This window comes from Leopardus geoffroyi, chromosome D4 (assembly GCF_018350155.1).
Source record: "Leopardus geoffroyi isolate Oge1 chromosome D4, O.geoffroyi_Oge1_pat1.0, whole genome shotgun sequence".
NCBI lineage: Eukaryota > Metazoa > Chordata > Mammalia > Carnivora > Felidae > Leopardus > Leopardus geoffroyi.
Window position 1 is genome coordinate 40,484,817 of NC_059342.1, and position 19,867 is coordinate 40,504,683.

General features: G+C 38.7%; 1 protein-coding gene across 1 annotated transcript in view; it reads right to left on the reverse strand.

Annotated features, from left to right (window-relative positions):
• Positions 1-642: 642 nt before the first annotated feature.
• The window catches only part of TTC39B (tetratricopeptide repeat domain 39B), a 129,940-nt gene continuing 110,715 nt past the window's right edge, over positions 643-19,867 (reverse strand). The window contains 3 exon segments of the mRNA XM_045469755.1: positions 643-7,724; positions 11,203-11,319; positions 13,089-13,206. Of these exon segments, the coding sequence (XP_045325711.1) occupies positions 7,634-7,724; positions 11,203-11,319; positions 13,089-13,206 (326 nt within the window). The 3' untranslated portion in view covers positions 643-7,633.

A 19,867-nucleotide genomic window follows, 5' to 3' on the forward strand; every position in this document is an offset into this window, starting at 1 on the left:
TAGAAGAAAGCATTTTACACTAGATGAGCCCTTTGTGGTTCTTTCACACCTTCTCGCCGAAGGAGGTAGTGAAATTGTCCCCATTTTACGGTGGGGTTAGGCAAAGCTCAGAGAAGTTAAGTTGCTGGAGAGGAGGATCACATGCCATTACCCAGCTGAGTTCAGCCTCAAATACAGACCTCCTGATTCTCAGAGACCAATTCTGAACCTCCCAAATATGAAACAGATGATAAAAAAGATGAAAGACAAGGTAATCCTCCCTCAAGACAACCGTACCATCCCATTTCTCCCTTCATGCCTCGTGCTCAGCCAAGAACATGGCATAAAGAGAGACCTTCCCATTTGCCTGAAACGGTTCTAAAAAGTCTTATCAAGAAAGAAAACTGTAAGTGTACATCACGCTACAATTAAAGACCAGCAACAGGTGTTGTGTACAGCTTTTACCCGTAGACCAACCATAATGAGACTGTAACTTCATCAAGCGAAAGGTACGTAAAAGACGGTATCACAATTCAACTGCATATTGTAGGTAGGCCAGTTGCAGCAATGAGAATATAGAATTCCGAGAGTACCTGGTAATTCAAACAGGCATCTAGTAACGCAGAGTGTTCTGTAATACTGAGGAACGAGAAATAGAGCGTGTTGACTTTCAAGTTGGGAGGATTTATTTGCACTTAAAAATACAACTTCGAAGATGACATCTGTTTTCAAAAATGTCTTAATGTTAAAAATATGCTACAGGAACTGTTGTCTTCATGTTGAAAATGTAGATGTCATATCAGCATTAGCTTACAAGCCACGGGTGATAACATTAACAGAATCGGCAAGCAAATACTCATTGGGAATACAGTGTTTACATGAAAAATACCAGGGGTTCACAGTTTTCTTCTTTCTGCCTGACTTATATTGATAAAATGCTTTTATAGCCACAATCTATTTCATTTTCTGGTACCAGATCCAATGTCTATTTGACCAGCAGATGGATGCTACTCACACATTCATCTTACATAGAACTCACACATCTTCAATTTCTAAAAATGTTTTGCTCTGTAAAACTGTGACCACTGGGAATGGAAAAGATAGGAAACTAAGTTCAAGTGTAAAACGAGAAGAGAAAGAGGGAGATAAAATGTTGGCAATTTTACTAATAAAACATTGAATTATAAAGTACGTACGGGTAGTTTAGATGATTCAACAAGAAACCATAGCATACACTGATTTACAAAGTCTATGACCTCTAACTATTTTTGTTTAATCCAAATAAAAGTGAAAAATACATATTTTCCAAGAATTTAAAAATCGATCTACATATCAAGGTAACATTAAGGGTTCTTAGGTAAGCAGAGCACAAGACAGGTTGATTTTGTTTGTGTTTTAAGGCAAAGTAAAATTTCCTCAGTGAAATACCTACAAAATAAATTTGCTTTAGAAATAAATTTCAGTAATAAAATAATACTTCTCACTTATTAAATATATATTTTACCTTTACATCTGATTTAGCAACTTACACCAAAAAATTCAAGAGTTCTATGAATATCTGCAAACAAATATTTAAAACGCTAGCATATGATTGCCTCAGCTGTAATTCATTCAGGTGTTTGGATGTCAACAGTTAGCAAAGGGAAAAAAATAATAAGGAATGAGCTACTTCCTTATAAAATTTTCCCCTTTAGACAAGCTGAGAATGCGACATGCTGGTAAGAATGAAGTAATTTTTCTGGACAGCACATATCAGTGGAACACGTGTTCTCCTTTTGCAAATCAAAGACCCAACGCTATGAGCACTGGATGTTGTATGGAAACCAATTTGACAATAAATTTCATATTAAAAAAAAAAAGAAAAAAAGAAAAAAACCGTACCCAACGCTACTGTTTTCTTCAACCATTAAATCAATACCCTAAGATTTATACTGTTTACCATAATGTCTTTTTTCATGTAAATTCTTTTCTTAAAAAAATAAATCACTGTATAGAAAGCAACTGTCTACTATGAAGAATAAAATCATTTCAGGTAAAAAAAGAAGTAATTAATGAAAATTGTTTAAACTCGTTTACTAACCCAGACACTTGGTTCCAATAAATATAAGAAGGATTTAATATGTCTCTATGATTTCCCAAGCAGGGAATGTCATCCCTTCACATTGAGGAAGAACTTCCAGCATTTCAAAATAACCTAACTGCTTTAAAACTAAAACGATAAGCAATATTCTTTAACATGTCCGTTGTATCCAATTTCTCTGGCTATCAGTTCTGTTACACTGGGACGAACTTTTTTTTTTTTTTCCTAAGTGATGGCAAACAGACTACCAATAATTAAAACAAATTTACTAGAAAATACTAAGCAGCAATAAAACAAAAGCTCCCACTGGGATATGCCAGCATCCCTTACATTCATCATTTAAATTGTATGTTTCTAAGAACTACTAGATTAACCTACAAGGTGTATTGTATATTAATGTGCAACAAGTTTTACTTCATGAAGTTTGGTATTATAAAGTACCTTGAGATTTCCTATTAAATATCTGATCTGTAGGCATTAAATACAGTGAGGTGGATACTGTAAGGTCCAGGCAGGGTCGTACTACATACAGTATTGCTGTGCTGATACATTTGTAAACTGGACAAAATGGGGCTTGGACTTCCTCCGAAGTTAGATTCACACACCCCTCTGGGATAGATCAGGCCAAGAACCTGCTCAGCCTTCTGAACCCACAAAATAGTCCCCGCGTCATTTCTTTCTATAGTTTTGAAGTTATAAACAGACTGGAATGGACTTCAATGCCATCAAAATCAGATAGCAACTGCTCGACAGAGAGGGTATTTGCTCTCACGATGAATTCTGATGTGTCCTTCATTTCAAGTTCAATAGTAACTAAATCTAACAGCAGAGGGAAAAAGATAAAACTACCAACAATGGGGAAGCAGGAATGGGGTTTCACAATAAGCAAAATAATACAAAAGGAACAATATGTGAATAACTGGTCTGGAGGAGGGGAGACAATCTGGAGGAAATCCTGCACCCTTTATGAAAGAGCAGGATAAAACATTGTCTATTTAGTATTTATAAGCTATTTTCTATCGATCTACCCATCTGATCTAGACATGTCTAAAGAGATTAAAAATATGTCAGGTATGTGAATATGTAACACTTAAATAAACATACACATTAAAAATATTAATAATAGGCAGTAAAAGGCTTAAAATATAGAACTTAAAATTTTTTTTTAATGTTTATTATTTTGGGGAGAGAGACAGAGAGACAGAGAGCAATCAGGGGAGGGGCAGAGAGAGAGGGAGACACAGAATCTGAAGCAGGCTCCAGGCTCTGAGCTGTCGGCACAGAGCCTGACACGGGGCTTGAACCCACAGCTTGCGAGATAATGACCTGAGCTGAAGTCGGCTGCTTAACCGACTGAGCCACCCAGGCGCCCCATAAAATATGTAACTTTAAATAAACTATCTGCCAAATTATTCTCTAAGTAACTAGTGCCTAATATTCCTTAAATGGTCATATTAGCATAGCTGACTCAATGTTGAAACATTAATAATATACAGGGATTGAAAAGGCCACCACAGTTTTCAGAATAATGTTAACCTTAGAAAATGTTATTTTAATCATAAAATCTACTAACATCGCAAAGGTGAGCACAACTCAAATGGCTTGTGCTACTGCATCTGAAAAAGGAAGGAATGTCTATAAAATCGGATTAAAAGAATAATGTTAAAAATATGGTCTCGATGCAGTATTTACGGAGCTCTGAGAGCGTGGAGAAGGATCAAAGATGACGCTGATCGATGATGAGATGAAAGTTTATGGGCACTTGAACAGAAAAAGCAAACCCCACAGATATATATATACATATATTTGAGCCAGAACTGAAAATGTAACTGTAGTGATTGGGTGCTCACAGTAGACAGCAAGGGAAAGCCAGAACTCCAGGAAGCATGCCCTTGGGAGGCCTTTACTTTAAACAGAACCGCAGCATGTATAGAGGAGCACTCCCCAACACTCAGCATCATTCCAACACAAGCCACTAGCCACGTTTTGAGTACTCAATAGTCCCACGTGGCCAGTGGTTACTATGCCAGACAGAGCAGGACTGAAGGAGAAACACCACTATCCAGAAATTGAGTGAGGGGAGGAGATAATTTCCCAAGATTCATCCCAGGCCCTATGAATTATAATATCTTAGGGCATCTAAACGATCGCTGGCATCCTCCTTAACTCATTTTAACTAAATGCAATTGAATTTATGATTTGTAAATATGGAGAGAATAACTAAGAGAAAAAACACATATGTAAAAATGGAAATCAATAAAGAATTAATCAGAGTAACTCCAGAAATTTTTCAAGTTAGTCACAAAGACCTTTTTGTAATTATTATTTTCAGAGTGTCCAAAGGAAGAAAAACCATTATTGGAAAACATTAGGAGACCTACTTTAAAAGGAAGGATGAGAAGTAGAATCATGATGACTGTAGGGACCATCAGTCCCTACCACAATGTAACTACATCTACAAGTAGCTTCAAGAGAAGAAAGACCCATTAGTCTTCAAAAGGGGGGAAGCCGCCTTCTTTATATACACATCACACTGATTTGAAGCTCTCATCAAAGACTCATTAGAGTGACCTCTAAGTTCAACTATAAGTTTCCAGGCCAAGTAGGAATGACACATAGCTCTGCTAAACTTCCTCCTTTGCAAAAGAGATAGTTATAGTGACAGATTGCTTCAATGATTAAAAATCTTCCTTGGTGCTGATTATTTGGAAATTCACCTCCCTACAGTTTCTACCCCACGTGTAGAAGAAACAGAATCAACGACCTTCCTTTTCCTATGTACCTTGAGACCCTGTATCCACGAGACGCACAGACACATTAAAATACATGTCCATGTAAGAGTTGATGAAGTTAATCTTCCATTAATTATCAAGCGGAAATCACGCCTTCCTTGTCACCAATCCTACAAAGCATAACCTCTACTTGAGTCTTAAATGTATACAGCACTAATCAGAACCCTGGCTCTCCATTTAGTGAAAAGGAAGAAAGAAAGAAAATTATACCAAAAACTACACAAATTGCACAAACTGTCAGACACATTGGCAGCCCAAACCCATCACATATGCCCCTCAAAACATTAGATAAAATATTGTCACTTCAGCACTCATTCTTCACAAAGCACCCTGAATCCAAAATAACTCCAAAAATGCAGTATTAGCTGATGTAACATGAAACTGATGCCACCATGGCATCTTAAACAGGACGGGAAACAGGTAAATATTTGTAGCATTAATGATAGTACAACACTTAAACATTCATTGGATACACTATCCACATTACCAGATAACCATAAAAAGAATAGGAAGGAAAAATAAAAACAAAATAAGAAAAAAAATAAGGGAAAAAATTTTAACGGGAGCTAGGAATTTCTTTTACAGTTGTCTGGCAGTGAAGAATTAAAATAAAATAAAAATAACCAATATTAACTTATATTTTTTTTATATTACACCAGAAAGAGAAGTCTTCACTGACATTGGCTGTGACCTGCAGCTTCTCACGAAAACAATATAATATGGGAGTTTATACTTTAAAAAAATAATGCTACCAAAGCTCTTCAAAGGGATTTATAAACTACTTCTCAAGTTATATACAAAATAATTATTAAACATATTTTCCACTGCTGACATTGTAATAGCAGTTCATTCCATTTCCTCTTGCCTGGACCTCAAGTAAAGCTATGTAATTAGTATTAATTAAACAGGACAGCTACCAACATGCTCCTGAAGGGCTAGTACTCTGACTCAAGTTATATTAATCATTTTCTGTCGGAAAGATAGCCTCAGCATTGGTCAAGAATTAGTACCTTATAAGAAAACAAGACCAAATACCTGCTAGGTACAGAATTACGTAGCAGGAAACAAACAGTAACAAGCAAGTTCATAATCTGGGTTATGCCAGACACATGAATAAATTTAAAGGTGTCTGAATTTCACACATTTCTTTCATTTTACATCAGAGACCACAAACTCAGCCAATACTTTTGTGTTGATATTGTAATCAGTGCATAAAAATCAGAATTATTACAGCAACCCATAGCCTCTCACAGTTTACAAAAAGCCATCATATGCATTATCTAATCGAGCCGTCACAAGCACCAAGCACTGCGCTGTTATCCCCACTGAGGAGACGGAGTCCCAGAAAAGATGAGACTTGATCCATGTCAAGGAACAACGGACTAACAGAGACGGGCTCCTGACTCCCAATCTGGGGCTGTTTCTGTTAAACTGCAGAGGCTTCCAGCTTCCATGTAAGTTATTCTTCAACACAGAATAGAATTAGGACAAAACCCCGATCTATGGATCCATGAATTGTCTTTCCTCGCCCTGGATGCCATCTTGTCATTAGCCCCAGTACATACAAATGGCGGAAGTGGGGCCAGACAGTGATGACTGAAAAATAAGACACATACTTTGTGGAAATAGTTTGGGCTGAACAGTTTGATATTGTTTGCTGAAAATACCTAATACACAGACTGACCGTTATAAAACTGAGAGAGACCTAGAAAGACATCTGTTCTTTTTCCATTTCATAGATGAGGAAAATACACTGATACAGAGAGCAGGGGGCTCCCTAAAGGTCACCCCAATGACTGCTAATCAGTAGCAGAGCCAGGCTCTCCGCTGCATCCTGTCCTGATTGTGTTTCCTAGTTCAAGGACGAAGCACAGTCCGGATATTTACAAGGAACCATCACAGTGCTAGGGAGATTAGAAAATTAGATCTCACTCACCAACATCATGAGTATAAAAATTATTGATATTTTACATATCGTTTAAAGCAGCAGGAAATTTACTTCCTATAGACAAAAATAACCAACATATGTATTGTAGACTCTCATTGCTAAGGTTGAGGATAATTTCTAAAATATGACTTTGCTTCCCTTTAGTTTTTTGAATTTTGTTATTATAACAGACTTAAGTACATTCAAAAAAAAGGGTAGTCTCTCAAAAATGTCACTACCTTTAACATACATGAAGAATAAAAAACAAAACAAAACCTAATATGTCACCATCTTTTCTAGATATAGTTCCCTTCATCCTATTAAGGACATTATCCTGTCCCTATTCACACCCACTGCTTGTCTTATTCAGGACACTTCAGGTTATTGTTAATCTTTTTTGAATGTAGGTGATTTTTATTTCCCCTCTTACATTTAAATACTAGGCAACAAAATATCTCTGACCAACAAACCTAAAAATGGCTCAACTTATAAGCCATTTGCTACTTAAACATTAATTACCACATTAAAAAAATAAATAATCTAATTAGACTTCATTATTTTGTGAGTCCTTTAAAAGACTTCTTCACTCCCCAATTCAAATCTAATATGAAATTCTTTTCGGAGAGGCAAAATGTAAGAATTTTCTAGACGGTACTCGATATTGAACATCGTTTCATAGGAAAAAAAAAAACACACAGACACAGATCAACAGTAAACCACAGAGATGATAAAAAATATTGACAATAAAATTAGTTTTTTGTCTCTCATTCGCAAGATCACTTTTCCACTTTAATGAAAGGCCTGATCTACAGCAGATGCCGGTGCTGAGGGAAAATTCCATCCTTCATGTTCTGATCAATCTGAGGAAGTTTTTTTCCACAGGTGAAGAGCTGCCTGAATTCGAAAGTGTAGTCTGGACTCCATGGAGTAATCTTTGTAGTTGTTTCTAAAGACAATAACAATAAAATTGTAATGTCAAAATTCCTTCATATCCAAGGGCAATACCACCATCTCCCCTTCTTCTCATCTTCATTATTTATTTGCTTCCAAACTTGAATAGGCATTAACAGCAGATCTTGGGGAAATGTAGATTCTGATCCTGTGGGGGAAGGAGGATGGCAATAGTCTATATTTCTAGAAGTCTCCTGGCAGTGATCTGAAAGTCATACTTTGAGTAGCAAGGTTCTATTTAATGAACAAGCCATTGACAAACGAGGCAAGAAGCTTATGAAGAGGGTTTCGTAAATTCTGTGAACTATTATTCCTAAATAGTTGAGCTCCTTTTCTAAACCAGGAATTTTTAAGGCAGTCTCGGGTGAACATCATCAATCACCACTTCCCCACTCCCTCAAAAAAAAAAAAAAAAAAAAAATCATTCTGAAACGCTCATGCCACAACTACAACAAAGCCACATGATGTGGTGACACCACAATTACTCCTATTCTCCACAGGCAAGTAACAATGGTTTGGCCAATAATTATTGTGTGACAAGGTCAGAAGGGGCCATAAGAATCCACGGATTCGCTGACTACTCTGTTTATTAGATGATTCATGGTCACTTCTGTCTGCTAGGATTGCTAAGAATCAGCACAACAGAATGGCTTCGACTTTGGGCTCCTGCTTTCACACACCGCCCTGGTCCATGGGCAAGCTGTAACTCCTTCCTTTCAGTGGCAGTCATTTCTTTCTATAGCTCTTCATTGTACACAGGTCTAAGAACTACTTAATGGTAACCGTGATAAGGGTTATTATTTATTCACAATATGGGTTATTATTCATAAACTGAATCAACATCTTACTAGAGTTTACCAAAGGATGTGACTGGATAGTTTCCTAAAGGTCTGGCCACTAACTTTGGCAACTTTGCGAAGCTCCAACTACATAAGGGAAAGTGCAGACAGCTGACAGTCCCAAAATGTACGGGAAGTCCGTTTACGGAGGCATCATCAGCACTGGCTTGAGCTGGTGGTGACTTTTGATTGCTGATGGTCTTCCCATTTAGTGGTGACTTACCAGTCTTATTTTCATCATTATAAATTTGTCTTACTGTGCATTCCTTAGGTAACACCAAGTGTGTCCAAATAACGGATACTTCGAACGACAGTAATTATAGTCTCTAATTTTCCAATAGCTAGATTTGAAGATACATACATGTCAGCTGAAATATGAGTCATTCTCACTCTCAACAAATTACCTTTAAAAGTGACTCACTCAGATATCACCCTTTAAAAAAAAAAAAAAAAAAAGGCAGCAGCAGTAGCAGCCTCTCTCAGCTCCATGATGCCCCCAAAGCTTCTTCCTCATTATTATGCTTTATTCACAGCAAAACATCCTGAAAATGGCCTGAAGCAGCTGACTCCATTTTCTCCCCTCACTGGTCAAAGTCACTTGATCTTCATGCTGCCAAGTTCTCTGGACTCAGCTTGCCTGACCTCTCAGCAGCCATGATCACAACTGACCACTGTCTTCTCTTTGGAACACTTTGCTCGCTTGGCTTTCCTGGATGTCTTCCTTACTCACTGACCACTTCTTCTGAATCTTATTGTTTAATCTCTAAAATGATGGCATATCCCAAGGCGCTGTGCTGGACCTCTTTCTCTAGCTTTGGAATTTTCCCAAAATGGTTTCATCAAGTATCGTGGCTTCAAATATCACTGTCTCTTGTGCTGGTGACTTTGAAATCTCTACACTTGGCCTTGACGTTTGCACTGAATTCCATGCTTGTACTGCCAACTCACCATCTCCACATGGACACATAACAAGCACTTCAAAATACCATGGTCCAAACAGAAGTATGTTTTCTCCTCTCCCAGAACCTCCTCTTCTAAGTATATCTCATTTCAGTAAAAAGTATCGTTTACTACCTAGTGGCTCAACCCCCCAGTTTAGAGGTTTCCTAGCTGTGGCTTCGGCCAGGAATGCTCCCCACCCAGTCTTCTGGTGACCAATCTTCCCAAGACTGGCTTTAATTATGCGAATCTCAACTACAATATCACCTCCTCGAGGAAACCTCCCAGACTCGACCCAATCTAAAGTAATACCCAGGGACTCTGTACCATATTGTAAATCTCAGCAAAGCGTGTACCATTGCTATTTTTCTTATTGATTTGTTTATTCAACATCTCCCTCTAAGTAAGTTGCCTGCTTATGTATAGTTGTCTGTCTAGAGCCTTTACTGGTGTCCGGCACAAAATAAGTGCTCAGTGAATACTTGCTGAACTTGAGTAAATGAACAAACCAATGAATCACTAAGCTGTTTATAGCCTAAAGCTATTATGTCATGCTTTCCCCACTGTAAGAAGCATTCAAGAGGTTTGTGGTCAAACAGACCACAGGGGTTTTGTCTCTGCTAAGTGAGCCATGATCACAAGTCTGAGAGCCATTGTCTAGCAGAAATGAAAGTGCTTTGAAATTACCACAGTAGACAAAGGAAACGAGAGCCAGGGAGAGCTTCCGAGGGCTTCTTCAAATCACTGGCTCTTCAAGGAAATGAGGGATATGGCTGAATATACCAAGGGTCAGCAAATCATGACCAAAATAATGGCCAAATCCAGACACACCCATTTATTTACATATTATCTTCTATGACTGCTTTCATATACAGTTGAGTAGTTGCAATGAGACCTTAATTTTTTGTAAAACCAAAAATACTTATTATCTGGCCCTTTATAGAGTTTGCCAACCCCAATACAAGAGAGAGTAAGTTAGAAATCAGTCATATAGGGGTGCCTCAGTGGCTCAGTAGGCTAGGCATCCAATTCTTGATTTCAGCTCAGGTCATGATCTCATAGTTTGTGAGTCTGAAACCCCACATCAGGCTCCACACTGAAGCCTGCTTGGATTCCCTCTCTCCCTCTCGTTCTGCCCCTCCCATACTCGCACATGCATATACACTCACTCTCTTTCAAGATAAATAAATAAAACTTAGGGGCGCCTGGGTGGCGCAGTCGGTTAAGCGTCCGACTTCAGCCAGGTCACGATCTCGCAGTCCGTGAGTTCGAGCCCCGCGTCAGGCTCTGGGCTGATGGCTCAGAGCCTGGAGCCTGTTTCCAATTCTGTGTCTCCCTCTCTCTCTGCTCCTCCCCTGTTCATGCTCTGTCTCTCTCTGTCCCAAAAATAAATAAACGTTGGAAAAAGAAAAAAAAAAAAAAAATTAAAAAAAAAATAAATAAATAAAACTTAAAAAAAAAAAAAAAAAAACAAAATCTGTCATACAGATTCCCACAATCACAATATTTATAAATAGTCACAGAGTCAAAAAGGTTAGAAATAGCACAACTACAGCAAAACACATGAGCGTAACATCATTACTAAGTTTTCATTAAGGTTTTAACCTCTAAGTATATAACATTACTACTGCTGTTATACTGGTATTGACATTCCAGACTCTATAGCAAGCAAGAAAAGCTGCCATCACCACTTACCTTGCAGTTTCTAGGGTCTTTATGGCCTTGTCAATTTCCCCTTGGCTTTTGTACAAAAAGGCCAACTCAAACAGAGTAAATGGCACTAGGTAGTGGTCATACTTCAGTAGCTTTTCACTAAAAGAATGAATGAAAAGTGATTAAGTCTTAACAGAAGAGACGAATTGTTCCCTTTCAATGCATGTACTTTCCCCATTCCTCAGAAAACAGGTGCAGCACTAAGCCTATTACCAGACAGAACTGTCATTATAAAGTCTAAGAACTTAATAAACTATACCAATAAGTAATATGCTTTGAATATATTAAACTTTTATTTTAATCCTTAATCTAAATCCAGCACTAAGCATTGTTTACGCCCCTTAGGAAGATGAATGTATGCAGATCTTCAAAGATTAACCCTGGAAAACACAAGGTCATCCTCCTAAAAAAGATGAACAGGTTCAGGAAATGATTCCATTTAGATATAAGAACATTGTATTATTTTATACAGTGAAGTTTTATAAGGCTAAAAAAAGTCAATAAAGAAGTTGTCAACACTTCTGTTTTCAGCAATATTATGAAATCTGACCATAAAACATCTGGAAGCAATAAAAAATATATATAAGTAACACCCTTCCAAATGCATAGCTAGGCTCACAAGAACATAGAAAAGACTCAAACTAACAACAAAAAAAAAGTCAGAACTCTAAGTGTGTGGAAGATGTCAAAGCAGTATTGAGATATGCTTCAGCCTTAATCAACCAGGGCTTTATATCTCAATGTCCACGCGGGAGATGAGGCCTTATGCCTACATAAGAGCAGAACTGAGTCCTCTGTATAAATCAGGGGCCATATTCCATCAGAGAAAGGGCAGATTGGAAAAACCCACTCCCCGGCATAGTAGGGGCAAGGGAAGTTGGCTCCTTGGCCTGCACTCCAGGTTGGAAGGAAAAAAACACATTCCTTGGGAAATTAATAACCAATAGGCCTGCCCCCACATTAATTTGCAATTCAAATTTACATGGCCCTGGGGTGCCTGGGTGGCTCAGTAGGTTGAGCATCTGCGGCTCAGGTCATGATCTCATGGCTCATGAGTTCCAGCCCCACGTCAAGCTCTGTGCTGACAGCTCAGAGTCTGGAGCCTGCTTCGGATTCTGTGTCTCCCTCTCTCTCTCTCTCTCTCTGCCCCTCCCTTGCACATATTCTCTCCCCCCCCCCTCAAAAATAAACATTTAAAAAAAAACAAAAAACAAATTTACATGGCCCAAATGATCCAAGGACCTCTAAGCAATGATATTAACATGAAAGTGGGCCTGGGCTGAAACTGCTTTGAGGGCATCTGGCAGAAATAAAAGCAAAATCACTTTAGAGAAACTCTTCTTCAATCCTAGCCTCAGAGGCATCTCAAGACAAAACCCCAAAGAGGGGAGCTCACGATCCAAAATTACAAAACACGTGAGCCAACAATTCACTATAGATTCGATAAACATAACACATAGCACAAATGGGTCATCCTTTTGATCCTTCCAGGAACACGAGTAAAATAGAACTCAAGGGATACTTCTTTGTTTCCTTAAAGCAGTATATTACTTATTTGGGAAAGAGACATGGTCGCTTCCTCTTATCAGAACACCTGTCCTGACCAGTCCTCCTACATTCTCGTATAAAACAGCGTTTAGTTTTCACAGAACTTAGGGTTCTGCTTAAACTACCCAGTGGAAATGCATACAGCCATGTTCTTCTTGGTCTATAGCTTTGCTCTCAAAGGACGAAGAGAACACTACTGGATTCTCTCCCTGGGAACACCGAGGAAAATGTTAGCAGCGGGAGATAACCCATCACTGTCTCACAGCAACTTCCTGGAAACCACGGTGCACACGCCGCTTGGCTTCCTTGTCTGTCGGTACCTTTGGATGACGTGGTTGAAGCACAGCTCTGCCTGCAAGGGCCGCTGCAAGTTCTTCAGGCAGCACCCTTTCAGCAGCTTCACCAGGCACTCGTCATCCACAGAGTAGTCACTCAAACCTTAAAGCAAAACAAGCAGAAATCACACACAAAAGGAGAAACACTTAAAAATCGTAATTAAGAGGCAGAACTAATAGCTATTTGGTTTCAGAGGGATCTTTCTTTCAAATTTATTTTGAGAGAGAGAAAGAGACAGAGACAGAGAGTAAGCACCAGTGGGGGAGGGGTGGAGAGAGAGGGAAAGGGAGAGAATCGCAAGCAGGATCCCTGCTGTCAGCATGGAGCCCAGCATGGGGTTCAAACTCACGAACCGAGAGATCACGACTTGAGTCGATACCAAGAGTTGGAAGTTTAGCCGAATGAGCCACCCAGGTGTTCCTCAGAGGTATCATTTAAACACAAGGGAAGTATTTTTAGCCCTTGTTATGTTTCACTTAATAAAATACAATGAAAATATTTTAAATTAAAAGAATAGAGAGTTTACTACATTAATGCACCAATTTACTAAGGGGTTCACTCTATCCACTTAAAAATCTTTTCTCAGGGGTGCCTGGGTGGCTGGTTCCAACTCTTAGTTTAGGTTCAGGTCATGATCACACAGTTCCTGGATTCGAGCTCCACGTCGGGCTCTGCACTGTTAGCAAGGGGCCTGCTTGGATTTCTCTCTCCCTCTCCCTGCCCCTCCCCAACATACATACACACATATGCTTGCTCACTCTCTCTCTCTCTCAAAATAAATCAACTTTAAAAAAATATTTGAGATCCTAAAAAAAATACGTATTATAAAAAAAAAAAATCTTTTTTTAGGTGCTCATTCTTGGAGTTATGTAACCTTAGATGTAACAGTAGGAAACCTGAACTCTAAATGAAGCAAGAGCTTTATTAATCCTATAAAAGGTAAAGCAGTGAGGAGCAAGGAGCCTGCCTCGTCCTGTGGTTCTGGCGTCTAACTGTGCTGGCTTCACGCGTAAGCGGATAACACTTCCATATGGAGAAGCAGATGGCTTCCCACCCATTAAAAATTCAGGAAGTAGAATGCCCTCTCCAGATCATTCTGTTTACAACTTATCAATTCTCCCAGGTTATGTTCTTTTGGGGGGAAATTATGTCATAAAATTAGACAAAATGGTTCTGAAGTGCATGTAAGTTACCTACAACCCTCGCAAAACTTGCAACTGCTTGAGGCTAATGTGAAGGTTTTTCTTTCACCACGTTTTCCCTTTTGAAAAGGACCCTTTGCCTTCCTACAGTGCAAGGCTACAGAATGTTAAACAAAAGGAATCCTATTATGCGTGCCATCAACCTGACAAAGGTAGCCATTTCACATCTACCACTTTGGAATTCGGGGGTTTTGCAAGTTACTGCAACTAAGTCATTCCAAAGACACACTGCTAATTTATACGCTCAGCTGTGACAACAAACACAGGGGACTGGAGGGGCAGTCAACCAAACCAGTGAGGCCTGGGAGTCCTCATATTGAGATCCTCCTGCTTCTAACACAAACCTCAGAAATCACCATCAACACATGCTGGTGTGGCTTGGGGATTTGTTTGTTTTTTTTTTTTAAGTTTTATTTATTTAAGTAATCTTTATACCCCATATGGGGCTCGAACTCATGACCCCGAAATTAAGACTCGCACATGCCTCCAACTGAGCCAGGCAGGTGCACCAACACACGCTGGTGTTTTAGTTAGTAAACTGCTTGTTTATGGGAGGTTAATGATGCTACTCAACCAACTGAAGGGGATCACTTTACCTCTAGGTGCTAAAAACAGCTGACACTCACCTCTCGCTTCTAAGCTCTGATAGTTCATTCACCAAGAAAAATCACAGGTATCAATATCACATTACCTTTCCTATTAAAATTAAGGACTATTTTTCAACCCCTACCCACCCTCCCCCCACACACAAACATATCCATGCTTCTAAGCATGGATGCTCACTGAAATATACATACAAGAAGCAATATCTTCCCAGGCCTAGAACCGAACCCTTAGGGACCATACTGGATGCTAGTTTTCAGTATCATTTTTATGCATTCTATTGAGTTCTGTATTAGCATTTTTGAAAGTTTGTCTTATAAAATTCTAGTGCTCAGTGAGTGATGGTTTTGCTGAGGAACAGCAAATCTTGCTGGAAAATTAAAGTACCAGTAAAGCCACACTTAGCTTTTATTTAGATCATGAATTATGAGAAATGGGCTCAAAAACACCACATTCCTCCAAAAACCTTAGCAAAACCACTATTTCCTCACCACAGAACACTGTCAGATGATTATTTTCCCTTAAAATAGGAATGCTTTATCATGATTCTCAACCTCATGGGCAAGTTCACAGATGAACATTTCAACACACAATTTCCATTTTATATTCCAAGAAAAATATCCAATAATGCTGCCAAAGCACATTTTCATCACAAAAGATCTGCTTAACTTAATAAAACAGAGGGCAGGCTGAGGAAAAAGAAAGCTTGAAGCCGAAACTACAAAAATATTCACACTGAACTTTTTAGAAACCAGCTGAAATGCACCAAAGGAAAAATTTAAGAATAGATTTAGAAAGTGAGAAGCCATCGAGTAGTATTTTCCCTTTTATGTAACCCTGATCATGTTTGCTATATAATTCCACAAAGCAAGTAGTCAAAGCAGAACTACTCTACCAACTTCTGGCTACATGATGAGCTCAGTTAGATTTCCAATGGAACACTAACAGAATTAATAGCAGACACTGACTTCACGCGTGTTAACAAGTGTTTTTCTTATTAAACCTTATCCTTCCCTTTGCATCCATAACCAGCCTTTCGTAACTGCATTGTCAGACGAGAACACCAACTGTACCCTCTGTCATCTTTTACTTCAGAGACACTTGCCAAGAGGAAGAGAAGCAGAAACACATTCAATTCCCAACACCTCAGTTTTACAACTTCATTTTTTTTTTTTTTTTCAATTTTGGATCTTTTTCCCCTTGCTCTGAAAGATAAGAGCTTAATTACTGAAAGGTCACTACTGGGGAGGAAGAGGGAGCAGAGATGGAAATCTGGTCATTTTCCTGCATAAAACAATGGACCTGGAAGAAATTATCATAAATTTCATGTATAAAATCTGGCAAAGATAATCTTCAGGAAGGAAAACTTTTTTTTTTTTTTTAACCCAGAGGGAACACATACAAAAACAGAATTGTACAAAGTATGGTGCATCTGTCTGAGCTTCCCCTATCCCTGCTTAAAGGATATGATCATCTCAACGGATCATAAAAAGAGTAAGGAACGAATGGAGAGAACAGTCTGGTTTTCTAAACCTCTATTGCACTGCACATGCATAGTCTGATACATAATATTAACTCCTTTAAATCTGTCCCCCAACTAGTAAGGGACCAAATAAGCTTTGAGGTAAAGGCTGAAGAGACTGCTCAAATAGAGAAAAACTCAATAGTCCCTCAGGACTTCTTACTACATAAAGGTCCCGGGCTCTCTCGTGGTACTACAAAGGATAGACATTCAAGTATCAGAATTCATTGTACTAAACCAAAACCCTTTTGTTTATGGGAAAACACAAGAAACGAGCTGGTCTACTTTTCTGGGGGCGGTGTGGGGGGACAGTCTACAAATGTTTCCATTTAATAAAAAGAGGTTTTCCTTTGTCTCCTGGTTTTTACATATGCACTTATTAAAAACATACCCATTTTCCCAATTGGTTTGTAGATATGTGGGCTTTAATCCTAGATAATTCCCCTACTGGCAGGAACAATGTTTTCTTAGCCTATCATAATTCTATAACTAATATGGAAAATCTAAGAGTATTGAAATGAGCAAGTTAACTTAAAGTAGACAAATTACTTGAACAAAAATGAATACTAAGATTTGTTTAAAAGCCCAAATGGATGTTACAAAGGTGCATTTTGTGAAATCTCATTTTTTAAGGTGAACTTTCATGTGGTTTCATTTCATCTAAGTTTCAAAATGATGTAACTTTATGTTGACATAACACTCAAATCAAAATGAAGTATTTTTCAGGACTCCTGGGTGGCATCCAACTTCAGCTCAGGTCACGATCTCACAGTTCGTGGGTTTGAGCCCCGCATGGGGCTCTGCGCTGACAGCTTGGAGCCTGAAGCCTGCTTTAGATTCTGTGTCTCCCCCTCTCTCTGCCCTCCACTGCTCACGCTCGTGCTCTCTCTCTCTCTCTCTCTCTCAAATATAAAATAAACATTTAAAAAACATTTTAATAAAAAAAGAAATATTTTTCCTTTTTGAATTCTTTCACATTGAAGAGTAAAGATCATCTCACACTCATTAGTATGGCTACTGCCAAAAAAAAAAGAAAAAAAAGAAAAAAAAAAAAGAAAGAAAAGAAAAAAGAAAAAAAAACAAGGAAACAGCCACCAAAAAAAAAAAAAAAATCCCATAAATTACAAGTATTGGGAGGATATAAAGAAATTGGAACCTTGCAGACTGCTGGGGGGGGGGGGGATACAAAATGGTGCAGCCACTAGAGAAAACAATGTGGCAATTCTTCAAAAAATTTAAAATAGAAATGCCATATGATCCAGCAATTCTACCTCTAGGCATATATCTACAAGAACTGAAAGCAATCTCAAAAAAATATTTGCAAACCCATGCTCATAGAAGTATTATTTGTAACATCCAAAAAGTGGAAGCAACCCAAACATACAAAATGTGATGTGTACAGTCAATGGAATACTACGCAGCCTTGAAAAGGGGAAATTCTCACACATGCTACAACATGGATGTATGCTGAGGCCTATTATGCTAAGTGAAATAGGCCAGTCCCAAAAGGACAAATAATGTAGGATTCCATCATACAAGCACCCTAGAGTAGTCAAATTCATCATAACAAAAAGTAGAAGTGTGGTTGCCACAGGCTATGGGGAGAGGGAAACGGAGTTATTTTTAATGGGTATTGAGAAGTTCTGGAGGCTGGTTGCACAACCATGTGAATATACTTAACGTTACTGAACTGTACAGTTAAAAATGGGTCACATGGAGGGGCGCCTGGGTGGCTCAGTTGGTTAAGTGTCCAACTTCGGCTCAGGTCATGATCTCACAGTCCTCAAGTTCGAGCCCTGCATCGGGCTCTGTGCTGACAGTTCAGAGCCTGGAGCCTGCTTCAGATTCTGTGTCTGCCTCTCTCTCTGCCTCTCCCCTGCTTGCACTCTCTCTCTCTCTCTCTCTCAAAAATAAATAAACATTAAAAAATTTAGTAACAAAATTAAAAGGATGTAAAGATGTAATTGTGAAAACAATAGTAAAGGAGTTTAATACAACTCTATATATAGAAACTAAGTAGAAAATATATTCGTGACGGAACCTCTAGAACATACAGAGGAAGTCTAAAACGTCCACATAGTGAGTCTGTAAGTCTGTACTTCTACACACGCTCCTTTGGTTCTCTGTTAAATAGTACAAACTTTGGATTTCTCTTTTTGATCCCAGTTTCTTGAGTCTTTTCATCCACTTGTTTCCATGGGGCCCAGAAATCACAAAGAATCATCAGTCCATGGAGATAAATACCTCAGTATTTCGTCCACTCTATCTAACCTCCAGCTCATAGGGGGCTTTTGTGTTAAAACTTTTCGGTAAGGGGGAGGGAAAAAGAAGAGAAAAGGAACCATGGTTCTTTATAAAAACTCTTCCTTTAATATGGGAAATGGTATTACTCACCCTCCATCAGCAAATGACCTTTGTGTGGATAGTGGAGTAGATCATTCCATTTATCTCATCTCCCGTGATTACCAGTTTATATTTGCAGAATAGCTCTTTGTGGTAAGTGGATGGGGTATTGTCTGTGACCTCAGAACATCACTGCTTTTTATTCTATGGGCTTCTTCAACTATCCTGCCTGAAACCTTGACCTTGTTAGCAAATCAGGCCACTGATTCAGCTTTCACTCTTCTATATTTCTTCTCCTTATGATGTCAATCTAAAGTTAGAATTAATTTAAAAAAAATTTTTTTTTAATGTTTATTTTTGAGAGAGAGAGAAAGAGAGAGAGAGAGAGGCAGAGTGCGAACAGGGGAGGGGCAGAGAGAGAGGGAGACACAGAATCCAAAGCAGGCTCCAGGCTGAGCTGTCAGCACAGAGCCCGATGAGGGGCTCGAACTCATGAACCACGAGATCATGACCTGAGCTGAAGTCAGAGGCTTAACCAACTGAGCCACCCAGGCACTCATAGAATTAATTTAAATATGGAAAAATCAGCCGAAATGCCCAACAATACCAAAGAGCTGATTAAATTATGCTATGTTAGCTCCATGCAGGGCTACGAAGCTTTTGAAATTATTCTAAGAGCCATTTAACAACAACTTAAAAGTCTAAGAGAAAACAATCTTCTGTGTCTGCAAAAACATAACAGTCATCACAGAGCAAAAGGAAGCAAAACCAGAAGTATACTTGTACCTTGCGCTGCTCTAAAGCTCGACTGATTGTTCATCTTTTTCAGGTACGGACGTATTCAGATACAATTCACATACGGTCCAATTCACCCGTTTGAAGCACACAGTTCACTGGTTTTGAGTATATTATAGAGTTGTGCAACCAATACCACAATCTTTGAACATTCCACTTCTGGGTATTTATCCAAAGAAAGTGAAAACACTAACTTGAAAAGGTATTTGCACCCTCATGTTTATTGCAGCATTATTTACAATAGCCAAAATATAGAAGCCATCAATGGAAGAATGGATAAAGAAAATGTTGTAGACAC